At 44.4% G+C, this 12,744-nt stretch overlaps 2 protein-coding genes across 5 annotated transcripts; one reads left to right on the top strand and one right to left on the bottom strand.

The window, feature by feature from the left end:
* Nucleotides 1-692: 692 nt before the first annotated feature.
* Nucleotides 693-5,879, top strand: tpte (transmembrane phosphatase with tensin homology). Of its 4 annotated transcripts, none has more exons than XM_075487126.1 (18): nucleotides 693-838; nucleotides 1,439-1,519; nucleotides 1,641-1,688; nucleotides 1,776-1,937; nucleotides 2,337-2,456; nucleotides 2,748-2,847; nucleotides 2,986-3,049; nucleotides 3,256-3,320; nucleotides 3,446-3,506; nucleotides 3,595-3,676; nucleotides 3,810-3,898; nucleotides 3,986-4,047; nucleotides 4,156-4,236; nucleotides 4,765-4,870; nucleotides 4,966-5,063; nucleotides 5,146-5,241; nucleotides 5,332-5,402; nucleotides 5,524-5,879. In XM_075487126.1, exons 2-18 carry the CDS (start codon nucleotides 1,452-1,454, stop codon nucleotides 5,630-5,632), a joined length of 1,482 nt encoding a protein of 493 aa, XP_075343241.1. In that variant the 5' UTR covers nucleotides 693-838; nucleotides 1,439-1,451; the 3' UTR covers nucleotides 5,633-5,879. The 4 variants fall into 4 exon arrangements, with proteins under 4 accessions (XP_075343241.1, XP_075343239.1, XP_075343240.1 ...); XM_075487124.1 differs by lacking the exon at nucleotides 693-838 and adding an exon at nucleotides 845-1,255; XM_075487125.1 differs by lacking the exon at nucleotides 693-838 and adding an exon at nucleotides 845-1,255 and having other exon boundaries at nucleotides 3,298-3,320.
* A 463-nt stretch (nucleotides 5,880-6,342) lies between these two features.
* Nucleotides 6,343-12,161, bottom strand: smpd1 (sphingomyelin phosphodiesterase 1). The gene is made up of 9 exons (XM_075487580.1): nucleotides 11,756-12,161; nucleotides 11,317-11,568; nucleotides 9,910-10,230; nucleotides 9,320-9,600; nucleotides 8,935-9,108; nucleotides 8,470-8,641; nucleotides 8,209-8,285; nucleotides 7,685-7,830; nucleotides 6,343-7,602 (listed from the first exon to the last, which is right to left on the bottom strand). The coding sequence occupies exons 2-9, from the start codon at nucleotides 11,533-11,535 to the stop codon at nucleotides 7,184-7,186; spliced, it is 1,809 nt and encodes a 602-aa protein (XP_075343695.1). The 5' UTR covers nucleotides 11,536-11,568; nucleotides 11,756-12,161; the 3' UTR covers nucleotides 6,343-7,183.
* Nucleotides 12,162-12,744: the final 583 nt, after the last annotated feature.

Genomic DNA, 12,744 nt, shown 5'->3' on the forward strand with positions numbered 1-12,744 from the left:
ACAAGTTAAAACATTAAAACGTAAAACGTAACTTATAAACATAAGCTGTTCCAGTCGAATAGCACGAACCTTATGTGAACAAAAACGTTTAGCTGATGAAAGACAACTCCATTATAAACTTTATTTATTTTCACAGACTCAAGGTCCAGATAAGAATATGCAGTAGCCTACATTAAAAATACATTAAAAGACATACAAACCCCCCCCCCCCCCCCCCCCCCCCCCACACACACACACACAGATAATCATTTCATAAAAATGGGGGATAAGCCCACATACAATTGGCTTTTCCAGTATTTCCAGATGTCAGAATTGTATTGGGTGTCACTTTCCTTTATATCAGACGAACACTTCAATTTCTTGATAGATTTAATCTACACATAAGGCTCCTCATTGGAGCCTGAAATGTTTTAGGCGAGCATATTTGTCATTTTTCCAGCGTTCTGGAAATGCGTATTTGATCAAAACCAGATATAGGGAGACAGACCGAGACGGCTGCAGCCTGTTGGCCTACTTTTTTGAGCTTTTGATAGTTCCAATGACTTTGTACGGGAAGGATATGGTGACGCTCAGATATATATTTTGTAATATGTGTAAAAAAAAAAAAAAAAAGAAAAGAAAAAGAAAAAAAAAGGGGGGGGGGGGGGGGCTGAGTGTTTTCAGTGAAGTGCAGGAAGTCCAGGAAGTCCGAAACCACTACGTTTGCAAAAACGAAGAGGAGCAGTGGATGGAGAGGAGGGAAAATCTACCCGGTTAACCTTTGAACCGCCTTGGCTTTGTCTTCACCAGAAGTCACGAGACCAACTGTCGTATAATTCCACGGATGACAGTCCTAACGGTAAGCAGTTGGTGCCAGTTTGGTTGTTTTTTTGGGAGGGTTAATTTGTCGGTTTTTGGACGGTGGCTGGTGTCTGCGCTGAGGACAACCAGCTGAAGGTGGAGGACTGGTTAGTGCTGTGGATCCTCGCGCCTCACTCTCGTGCACAGCTTTAGTTTAGTTCATCTCGTAGAGCTTTCACGAAAGATTCAATTCTGCTGCTCTGATTTGGAGGCGCAAAGGACTCTTTTAATGGTTTTAAATGGCGGGATGAGCCAATCCTACTGGTGGTATTTCAGGAGGAATGTGCATTTGATCTATTTAACACATCTGCTGTAAGGTTCAGAGACTCTACGTTCAGAACAAAAGCCAGAAAGACACACACACACACACCATGTCGGTCTACTTCGACCCAGGGTCAGACTCGGGAGTAAATGGGTGAGAGACATGTATTTCTATGAGTTGTTTTCCGTTGCATTGTGTACGTGAATGTGTGTTTTTTTTGTTTTTGTTTTTTTTTGTTTTAAAAAACAAACAAAAACACATCTGAAACACTGCAGTGTTTTTTTTGTCGTTCTCATGATCTTTGAAGTTGTTCTTCCCTTTCTCTCTCCCCGTCAGAAACGTTGCCAAGATGGATGATGCAAAAGTGGAGATTGATGACGGAAAGGAGGAGAATGTGTTGCCAGACACCATGTACCAGTAAGGTTACGCACAGCAGCAGCAGCAGCAGCAGCATAGACTGTGGAGGTCACACGTGGGTGAAATATTCCACAAAACGCATCTAACGAAAATCATGACTCCCCATTTCCTCCGTTTGCAGCAATATCCGGAAAAAGATCACCCCATTTGTCATGTCCTTTGGGTTTCGGTGAGTCTTTTTCTTTTTTCTCTTTATAAAATGGTAACCAAAGTCTCTCTGCCTGATTATGTGTGTGTGTGTGTGTGTGTTTTTCAGATTATTTGGAGTGGTACTGATCATCGTGGACTTTGTGCTCGTGATTGTGGACTTCTCACTGCCAGCAAGGAGCAGGGAGGTCGGAGACGCTTTGGAAGCTGTGTCCCTCACCATCTCCTTCTTCTTCCTTGCCGATGTTCTCCTGCGGGTGTATGTGGAACGGTGAGTGCTGCTGTGTTTTACCTCGGCTGCTTCTTCTTTTCAGACGATCTTAAGTCTCCAGGAGGGAAAAAAAGGAAAGGAACGACAAACATTTTGAAACTTTGAAGCTTCGAAAGTCACGGTTGTTGCCTAAAAATATCGCTGTGCAAAATGCTTTCTCATGGGGGGGGTTGAGCGAGTGATGCAAATAGTTCCCAGTTCCCTGTGTCAGCAGAAAGATGGTGCGATTAGCCAGAGGACAGGAAGTTGTGAAGAGGAAGTTTGACAGGAACTGCATGGCATGTTTTGGGCTGGTTGTTTGGAATGTCAAAACAGGGCCACTGAGTCATCTGCTATGTTCACCCTGCCATCCGTTAATCATATTAACCTCTTTTTTTCTTATTTTTTGCCTCCTTTTAGCTTCAGAGTCTACTTCAGCTCAAATTTGAACATTGTAGATGCCTGCGTCGTTGTCATCACGCTGGTGGTCACCATGGTCTACACCTTCAGTGACCTGTCAGGTGCCAGCCTCATCCCCAGGTGGGCTTTTCTCCTTTCCTAACCACCTGCACACACCACGGCAAATGAATTTGTTATCCGGCAGAGGAGTTATTTATTTATTTATTTTTTTTTTACGAGCCTGTAAAGATTTTGGACTCTTAGGAGCTGGAGGTTAATTTGTAATCCATTCGTCAAACTAGCGTTCTGCAACTTTCACGTTCTGTCATTGTATTTTCTGTGCTTCATCAGCTGTTTTATGCATTTTTTTTTTAAATGTACTTTAACTGAATATGTACTTCTTCTTTTTTTTTTTTCCCCTCCCTCTACCAGGGTTGTGACGTTCCTGCGTTTCCTGAGGATAATAATCCTTGTGAGGGTTTTCAGACTGGCAGGCCAGAAGAAAGAGCTGGAGAAAGTCACCAGGAGGATGGTAAGAAGCGACATGTCGGGCAGTGCGGAGATGAACAAACGACACGTGCATTTAAGCTAATTGGAGCCTTGCCGAAGCTGTGGGGAGCCGGAGGTATTGGAGAAACTTACAGGAACATATTGTTACTTTTTTGATCAGATTTCTGAGAACAAGAGGCGTTATCAGAAGGATGGATTTGACCTGGATCTCACCTATGTGACGGGTAGGTGTTACGTTTTTTCATGTTTTCTTTTTTTAATTCAGGTTTCACAGCACTGTGGTTGTTCTTTTGTTGTTTTTTTTAAATGTGCTTTCTAAATACATTTGCCTCAACTTGTCATGCTGCATATTGCAGCAAAACGATGAAAAGAAAAAATTATTTGCTTTGCAAAGTGGGACGGTTGTTTACATCTTTGTCTGACACTTCAGACCGTGTCATTGCCATGTCTTTCCCCTCCTCTGGGAAGCAAGCCTTCTATAGGAATCCAATCAAGGCAAGTGCAACTGGACTTTGTGTGCGTGCGTGTGCACGCGAGTCCAGCTCTTTGGCTTTTGTTCATATCTTCATGTTCGTCTCCGATGCCTTAAAGAATAAACGTTCTCCCCTCATTCTTTATAGGAGGTGGCGAGGTTTCTAGACACTAAACACGAGGGCCACTACAAAGTTTACAATCTGTGCAGTGAGTTGGCCCCTCCTCTCATCACATGTGCTGCTTTCCTTGTTGTGTAGAACTACGTGCTCAGCATCAGTTTGATTTTTGCTTTCAGGTGAGAAAGGCTACGACCCGCAGTTTTTTCACTACAAGGTTGAACGGGTGTTCATCGATGACCACAATGTCCCCTCTTTGGAGTGAGTAGCCCTCACTCCATTTCTATGAAATGTGCCAACGATCTACAGAAAGGAGATGCATCAGAAGCTTGCACTGTTGGTAGTACGGTAATTTGGCACCTTATCTCCATTTCTTTGTGCTGGATTGTGTCAGGGACATGCTGAAATACACAGCAAACGTGAGGGAGTGGATGTCCGCTGATCCCCAAAACATCATTGCTATTCACTGTAAAGGAGGGAAAGGTGACTTTAACGATTTATACCCATCTCGTGATCATTCAGAGGACCGTCTTGAGTGTCTGATGCGCTTTCTTCTGCTTCTTTTCACAGGACGCACAGGGACCTTGGTGTGCACCTGGCTCATTGACAGTGACCAGTTTGAGAGTGCACAGGTACATCTCTGTTAGTTTGTGGTTTCCTCAAGCTGGGGTTAATGAATAAACCGAAGGCCTTTAAAACGAGACCACTTCCTTAAAACTGATTTCTGCTTTGTGCACCAGGACAGTCTGGAATATTTTGGTGAGAGAAGGACCGACAAAAGTCAGAGCTCCAAGTTTCAGGGAGTGGAGACTCCCTCACAGGTAGGAACCAACCACTCGGGGAGGGGGGGGGGGGGGGGGGGGGGGGGGGGGCAAGGCAAGACTCTTTAGTCGGAAACGTTGCCTCTTGAGATTCCCCTGAAACCCACATGTTGAATTTTCACATTTCTGATTAGCACCTCCCTGTGGCAGGCAGGAGGAGGAGACACTCGACAGAGTGGACTCGCTTTTTGAATGATAGGAAATGATTTACACTGCAGTCATGCATATTTCACATATAATGGCTTCAGTATATGAATGATGCAAGTTGAATGTGAGTATTTACAAAGTGAGATTTATATTATTTGTGCCAGTCTTTATGCGTGTTTGTTGGTTCTTGAGGATCATGGCTTCAGAGCAGAGTTATTTTTCACCTCATAGTGTCGTACTTTACAACACGTGTGGTTCCACAGTATTTACACGGACACAGACCCTATCCAAAAATGTTTGGCCTGCTAAGCATGTGAATGTTCAAGTCTTTAAGGTAAGGATTCCACACTATTTGAAAGGCTGCATCTATGTGAATCACAGAGCCGGTATGTCGGGTACTATGAGATCATGAAAACCAAGTTCAACAGACAGCTTCCTCCACCTAAAAGTCTGGCGATCAGGAGCATCCGCCTCCACTCCATAGCAGGTAAACCAGCAGACCGAAGGAACCTCAGATCACAGCTACACCAACAGCGGGCTTCACACTTCAACACAAGTGTTTGTTTTTTTTGTGGCGCCCAGGTGTGGGCAAAGGTGACGGCAGCGATCTGAAGGTGAAGATCATTGTGAGGAAAGAGCTGGTATTTCAGTGCGTGTGTGCCAAACAGCAGAACTGCTCAGTGAGTCTCACATCCTCAGTGGGTTTGTACATCCAGATGAATTTGTTGAATGGGTAGCTTGACTCATTTCGGTTGTTTTAAGGTATTCCCCGACGTGGGCAATAATGCAGCCGTCATCAGCCTGGTGAATGGGCCTGTGGTTGAAGGGGATGTGAAGGTTATGTTTGAGTCAAGTGCGGTGAGTACATTTACATCTTCAACTTGCAGGTGTCAGAGGAGCTCGTGCTCACTCTGGCTGTTTTGTGATGCTTTCTCTTCTCATCATCAGGGTCTTCCTAAAGGATACGAAGATGTTCCCTTTTACTTTTGGTTCAACACTTCCTTCGTAACGGATAACAAGTATGTATCTTTAGCCTCCGATTTGTTATTTCTGTGGCTTTAATTTAAAGCTTTGAACAGTGATCTTTGGCTGTGGCACTGAGTGTATATATATCTCCTTTCCTCCCCACACCATCCACAGGCTTTATTTGTCGAGGGAAGAGCTGGACAACCCACACAAACCAAAAACCTGGGACCTGTACAAGGAGGACTTTGGTATCACTGTGACCTTCTCGGAACCTGAACAATAAAACTGTTGAAAGACGATTGGCTGACAGGTGGTGTAAAACAAAAATTGATGGAAATGAACACTAATGAATGGGAGTTCGATGTTAAAATGCACAGATGGCACTTATGTTGGGAGGTTATGATCTCAAATGAAGCATGTTCCACCTTTTGAGCCTAAACGTGTACACAGAAATGTTTCTGAGTTTTGGCAAAAAATAAATAAAAATCTGTGAAATGTATGAAGAATTGCTATTAAATAACTTGTAAGCATCATGTATATGTGCCCTTTAGTTGTCCTGAAACAGAGCATTTACTGCTCGTGAAATTGTTGTCGAACTGCTTCTGCTTTTGATTAGGAATCAAACACAGGTGAGCAACCAGCGAACAACTTACCAGAAAATGCGAGGAGACACGAGAAGCAAATGCCATGAGTTTACTAACCTGATGAGTTAGTAAAGCTAAATTTCCAACTGTAGTGGGAGCTGTAGTTGGAAGAAAGTTCATCCACTAGTCTGGTGGTGACTGGTTCATTTACATTTATGCATCGAGCAGACGCTTCTATCCAAAGCGACAATTTACGATAAACAATTATAACGTCAAGCAGTACCTCGACCACCTACCTGTGTTTAGGTCCTTAGCACTAAAAGCTATTTTCTTTTGTGCTTTTGCATTACGTGGATGTATATTAAACACATGTCACAGAATTTCCCAAGATCAGAAAATGGGCAAGACGTTCAGATTTCATCTTTTATTTCTCAGTCACACAATGACTAAAATGAAGCCCATTTTACAGATTAGATATATTCCCATTCATGCTCAAATCTGAGAACTTTCAATGTTTCAGACTCGGACTTATCAGACATGATATTTGATGACTAATTAAAAAAAAATTAAAGTGCAAATAGAAGTAAACCTTACTGACAAACACTGACTTTTAAGTTCAAAGTTTCCTCTGCTGAGGCAGATGTCCAACGTTGACCTAAATCTCCACGTTGGGGCCGACTGGAAATTAACATCCGGATTTGATAAAGTGCGTCGATTCGTCACTTCACCGTCTTTACAATCTCAGCCGTTGTTAACACTGCAATGGCAATCCACTCTGTTTTAATGCAAACTTTCCTTTGTGTCACAATTGACAAGAAAAGATTGAATGAAACGTGACATTTCAAGCAGCTTTAAAAAGGAGCAAGATTGCTCTGAAGCACTGACATGCTTACCCATTCCCTGATTCAAAAAGGCACGCAGCCAAGTGGAACAGCCAGTCATCACAGCTAGGAGCAATCCACCTAAAGTAACGCCTACCGTTCTGTGCACTTCAAGTAAACAACGTCTTTCGGGACAGTTTCAAACGGTCCATTCACAACTGGCATTGCTAAATATTTGGTAAGCCTGTTGCCAAACACAGTCAGTTGCATTTTAATGCATGATTTAAGGCAGAACTAAAGACTTTGGACACTGGCTGATTTTCTAACATCTAGAAAAATGTTTTTGACTTATTTGGTCATATTGCCCCCCCACACACACACAAAAAAAAAACAAAAAACACCCAGCCTTTCAGTCCAAACTTCCACAGATCAACAAAGAGTTTTTTTTGAAGCCCGAGCCAAGTTCCCCTCAAAACCATTGAGGTGATCGCACAGCTCCAGGTCATCATAACGCCCACTTCGCAAAAAGCACAGCACTGCCGTTTTGCAGGTCTCTCTGCAGGACGCGGACACGTGTCCTTTATGCCTGAGGTACCAGAACTTCTGGAAGACGCGGTCGTCGCTGATAAAGGTCCGCAACAGCACATCAAAATCAGAGGGGAACAGACTGGGAAGCCCATAAGCCTCCGTGGCACGGTACAGTAGTGTCCATTTGGGGTCCTTTTCTGGGCTACTCGGCGACTCTGGGCTGTGGTTCGACTCCGTGAGGTTGAGGATGTAGGTTTCGTGGTCGAGCACCAGCCGAGAGCTGCCTCGGTAATTCCCATCGACGTAGTAGACGCGGTACCCTGAAAAGGAAAGTTTTAGATACGAGTGAGTGTGATTCCTAAGGCGATGATGGCCGATCGCTCAACTGATTCACGGACTCACCCGGGTTAAGATTGACGTAAGTGGTGACGCTGGGAGCAACGAATGCCACTCCTAATGGCCTGGTCATGGTTTTCTCATCATAAAACATTTGGAATTCATCAAAATGCGTGTGGCCGAAAAACTGCCCAGTAATCGTGCTTTCATATCTGAAAGCAAAACATTGTTTGCCATTAAGCCATTACTGCCAAACCTCTTCTCTTCCATGTGGAATTCAAACACGAAACTGCACAAAAACATTTCAGTGTCCATGCAAAGAAAAAAAAAAAAAGGGAAGTGAAAACAAGTGCTGTCAACCATGCATATCAAAATAATGATTTATGTAACACTTAAAATACAAGGGAAAGATGATCAAATTCACTTCAACAATCATCTGTAATTGCTGTCAGAAAGAAGCATGAAGAAGATGAATCTCCCCTCTAAGTGACGAAAGAGTGCAAATAACAAAAATGAAGGTGCCACGACAGTCCATTTTACTGCATGACACCTTTAGTTTCCACAGGTATCTTTTAGTTTCAATCGGCTACCTGTTGACAATGTGATAGTAGTTCCAGCTCCAGCTTCCAAGACACAGACCAGGTGGGATGTGACCGATGATGTGTACCTAGATGTAAAGCAGCACAAGAACTAAAGTAATGCAGTGATATCGACAAAGCCACAGAATTAAGATTCCACATCAAGAGTGAAGCCCATAGAGCTTCAGCCAGACATTTAAAAAAAAAAAAGAAGAACAAAACAAACAAACAAAAAAACTAATCTTCCACAAGCCTTAAAAAAAACAAACGGACCTTCTCCCCCTTGTCCTCACTGGCCTGGAGAACACGGACCAGCCACTGCAGCTGGTTGGCAGGATCAGTGGAATTCACCATCAGCCAAAAGTTTTCTCGTGCGCAAAAGTTCATGTTGAGAGAGACTACCCTCAGACCGGGCTGAATCTCCAACGTGTAGAATCCTCCATATCTGAGAACACACAAAGAGGAGACAGTCAAATTTAAAGCAAAGCCGCATCACGCACTGAAGCACCCCATCTAAATTACAAGTCTGCCATACAAGGCGCAAAGTTCTGAGAACTCCAACCACTTCTGTTTCTATTGTGTGTGTGGGAGGGGGGTTAAAACCCAGTCAAAATGAAACTTCCGGGACAAACCATCACCGCTGGTTTATGATGTAAACAAACCACAAGCTTCATCATTTCCACTTAAGACACTTAGTTGTGATAAAGCAGAAAGAAAGAAAACAGGAATTTCATAAACCTCAAGGTCTTCAAAGCCTGCTCCGGTAGCCAAGGCGCCCATTCCTCTGCCATGGCATCGTAGAGCCAGGCAACAGATCTGTTTCCGTGAACGAAAGGTGGCGGAAAGCTGTTCACTGGCGTACTCTCGTGGTTTCCGACAGCGGGGTAAACCGTCACATTAGGACCCAGGTGTCTGGAGAGAAAAGGCAAGACTCAACACCGGTTTGGATCAGTTCCAGATCACCAACGATAAATGAGTCCGGCAACAAGGCAGTGTGCTCTTAATAAATAGCATAGGTAGCTGTTCATCAAGAGCAACATGACCGAATGGTGTGACATTTCAAATGCCTCGTTTTAGCACTACGTCATGTGTGAAAGCTGCAAATGAACTTGTGAGAGATTACTTGTGGATGAGCCTGGAGATGACCGTGAGCTCCGACAGCTGCTGGCTCCTAGTCTGAGACCAGACATTGTGCGCAGGTATGTCTCCGGTCCAGTAGACCCAGTCCCAAGATCCGGCTGTGGCGGCATTCTTAAGGAGGTTCTCCACAGTGCGCAGAGGCAGGTCACAATTGCTGTACGTCCCCCAGTACCCAGCCTCCCTCCTCCTCCAGCTTGGAGAGCCCGAGTCTTTACGACAACACAGAGGCTCTTTGCAGTCTGCGGCACTGCCGGCTTCATACTCCTGTCAGCAGAGAGGGTCGTTGTTGTTTTTTTAATTTATCCAAACCGGCCATGTGATCAAAAATCACATGTCAGTTTACTGGTTAGTAAGAAGTTTTCTGCAATGATTCTGATAAGTAAATCAATAACTTTAAGCTTGTGTTTGTTTAGTGCACGAGCTTCAGTGCTGAGTTTGGCTTTCTTGGACTTAAACCTTTAGCCATCAACATGAAGCCGCAATTAGTGCACCCTGAGAAACGCTATTGCACAAAAAAGGGTGGAGAGACAGCAGCACACACACACACACACACACACACACACACACACACACCTTGTCCCAGTGGATGTCAGTGAGAAAGAGGACCCTGCTCTGAGGAGAACCAGGTTTGGGAGGAGAGGGTGGTGTAACAGGAGGTTTCGGATCCTTTGGTAAAGTGATGTTCCAGGGCGCGAAGATGTCAAATTTGCCACAGGAAGGGCCCACCAGCAGGGCACATGCTTCAGTGGGCCACAGCAAGGACTCCTGCAGGGCCCTGATGAAGTCATTCCTGAACAGCTCGGTTATTTCTCGACACACCTTCTCTTCAGCCAGATGGAGACGGATGCATGCCTCACCTACTGCATACGCCACTCGCTCCTCATTTGTATCACTCTGATGGAGGGGAACAGAGCAGAACAGGACGCAACTGTTAGACAAGACGATGTCGTTTCAGTGACAGATGTGAAAACTTCAAACCACAAAAGGGCCAACTGGTCTGAAAGACTTCAAATCTCAACGTACAAAACCAGGACGTTCCGCTTGACACAGTGAAACAAGTCCCATCTGACTTTTGCGGATCATTTACGCTTTTGATTTCAATTGAAATTTTGAAACTGTTTTCTTATGTGTTTGAGACTGAAAACTGCAGTAAAGAGACAGTGGAAGCATTTCAGGTCAACATAGAGACCATGTGATCAAGAGACCTCAAGCCAAATCTTTTTGTGCTAAATCAGCTATAAACACCAAGGGACATAAAAAGAACAGACACGGAGGGTTACTCGAGTTTACATGCACAGAATATTGTTGATTTTGAACTACTGTTAGATGCCACAAATCAGCTCACCGCAACTGTGTCGCAAGAAATTAGGAAGGGAAAAAAGGGAAGCTTGGTAAAATGCTCACGACCAATGTTTGTTTCAGCATCTCGATCCTCAGTTCATCTTTTCAGATGGTAAATGCCAGTACTGTTCAGCATTATGCCGACCATTATGGTAAAAGGAGAAGTGTTGAAAATACAGTAAGCGCTTCTTGATTTAGTCCTGGACAACCCGACACGATTAACAGAGCTGCCAGAGTGGCAATGAAATGTGAGAGCACATCTAAACATCTGCAATACAAACCAAAAAACGTTCAATTAAATAAGTTTAGTTATTTAATGCTGGGTTGTTGGATTAAACTGTGCTAATATGAGTACTTGCACCAGTCAGGAAGACATCACTGTAGTTGTCTTTTGAATAGACCAGGGACAGTTTCCTGTGTCAGTCCCATTTTGACATGTTAGTTAGGACTTACACAGTTACATTGTGTAAAACGTCCTGGGTGGATTGACCTGCGGGCTTTGAGGTTAGTTAAACATCTGATAGCGGTTGCAGTTGATCACATCTTAAGTCACATGGAACTCTTGTTAGTTTTAAATTCTCTGTCAGAATGAATAAATAAGGGCAGCTTCGCATCGAAGAGGAGAAATTCAAAATTTACCAGAAGTAAGATGTCGACAATGGTGAAGATCGCTTTGCACAGGGGGCAGGAGACATTTCTCCAGTTGAAGCCGAGGCCAAAGCGGTCGAAATGGTCCACGAACACGGGTTTGGACTGGCCTGACCCCCGTGCAGGAAGACACGACCCCAGCAGCGGCGACATGACGAGCAGAGTGCAGGTCATTAGCCCCAAAGTGTTCAGCGGCGAGGGGAGCCTCATCGTCCCGGCGGCAGGTGTCCTCAGAGGAAGCGTCTGTGAAGGACACAAAAGGGCAGACACGTCAAGGAAGTCACACTTGTTCTCGCTTTGCATTCTTGCACAGAAAGTTGTGAAACCACCCACACCAACGGACTGAAAACATTAGTATGCCTGTGAACCGACGCAGCAGTTCGCTAACAAAGCAGCTAACTCGCTACTATTTCCCCCCCACTATTAATACCTCCGAGCAGGAGCGGAGTGCCGTCGTCTCAGCCGGTAAAAGTGTTGGGAACTGTGAGCGCGAGCAGGCCACGAGCTGCAGAGCAATCCCGTTTCTGCTACCGAAACCAGGTCGACGAGCTCTCCTCGGGAAGCTCAGCTGGGGACTGCTTGTTGAGATGCTACTCTCTCTCTCTCTCTCTCTGACTGGGCTGCTGCTGCTGCTCGCACTCTGGTGAAAACCACAGACTGTCAGCTGACACGTCACGTGGCAATGTTTTTTTTTTGTTTTTTTGTCCACCTTGCTCTTCCTTGATTGTAACTCAAGAAAGCGGCTGTTGAATCGGACGACTCAATCAAGGAATCGTAATAAATTAATCCAAACATGGGCGTCGCACCCGTGGGGGGATGGGCGGTGTTTCGACACCCCCACTTTTACAGCAAGATGATTTCACCTTTTTGAATTTTCAATGACCAAATAAAGTTTTAACAAATCATAAAATATGTTTTAAAGACTCTGTACCCTCTTTAGAATAATCCCATCCAGATTTGAGCAGTGTAACTATTGTAGTTTCCATACAGGATCTAGTTTAGGGCGATCAAAATGCAAAAAAATGCAGTAAAATGGCCCTGTTCTGCATTTTTACAAATCAGAAAAAGGTTTCACAAATCCCAAACAAGGTTTTAATGAATCTACAGCCTCTTTAGGATAATTCCATCCAGATTTGAGCAGTGTAATTATTGTAGTTTCCATACAGGATCTAGTTTAGGGGGATCAAAATGCAAAAAAAATGCAGTAAAATGGCCCTGTTCTGCACATCGGATGCCAACTTCAGTGTCGTGTCTATGGGCTTGATGTGGTGCTCATGTGCCCCCCCTGTAACACCCCCACATTTAAAATCGCTGCTCCAAAGATCGGGGTTAACGTACGGACCTAAGAGCTTTCTCCTCCACATTAACTCAAGCAGCATCTCAACATGCTCTCAGTAGCTGGTCCGAAATCTTACATCT

This window comes from Odontesthes bonariensis, chromosome 16 (assembly GCF_027942865.1).
Source record: "Odontesthes bonariensis isolate fOdoBon6 chromosome 16, fOdoBon6.hap1, whole genome shotgun sequence".
NCBI classification, from domain to species: domain Eukaryota; kingdom Metazoa; phylum Chordata; class Actinopteri; order Atheriniformes; family Atherinopsidae; genus Odontesthes; species Odontesthes bonariensis.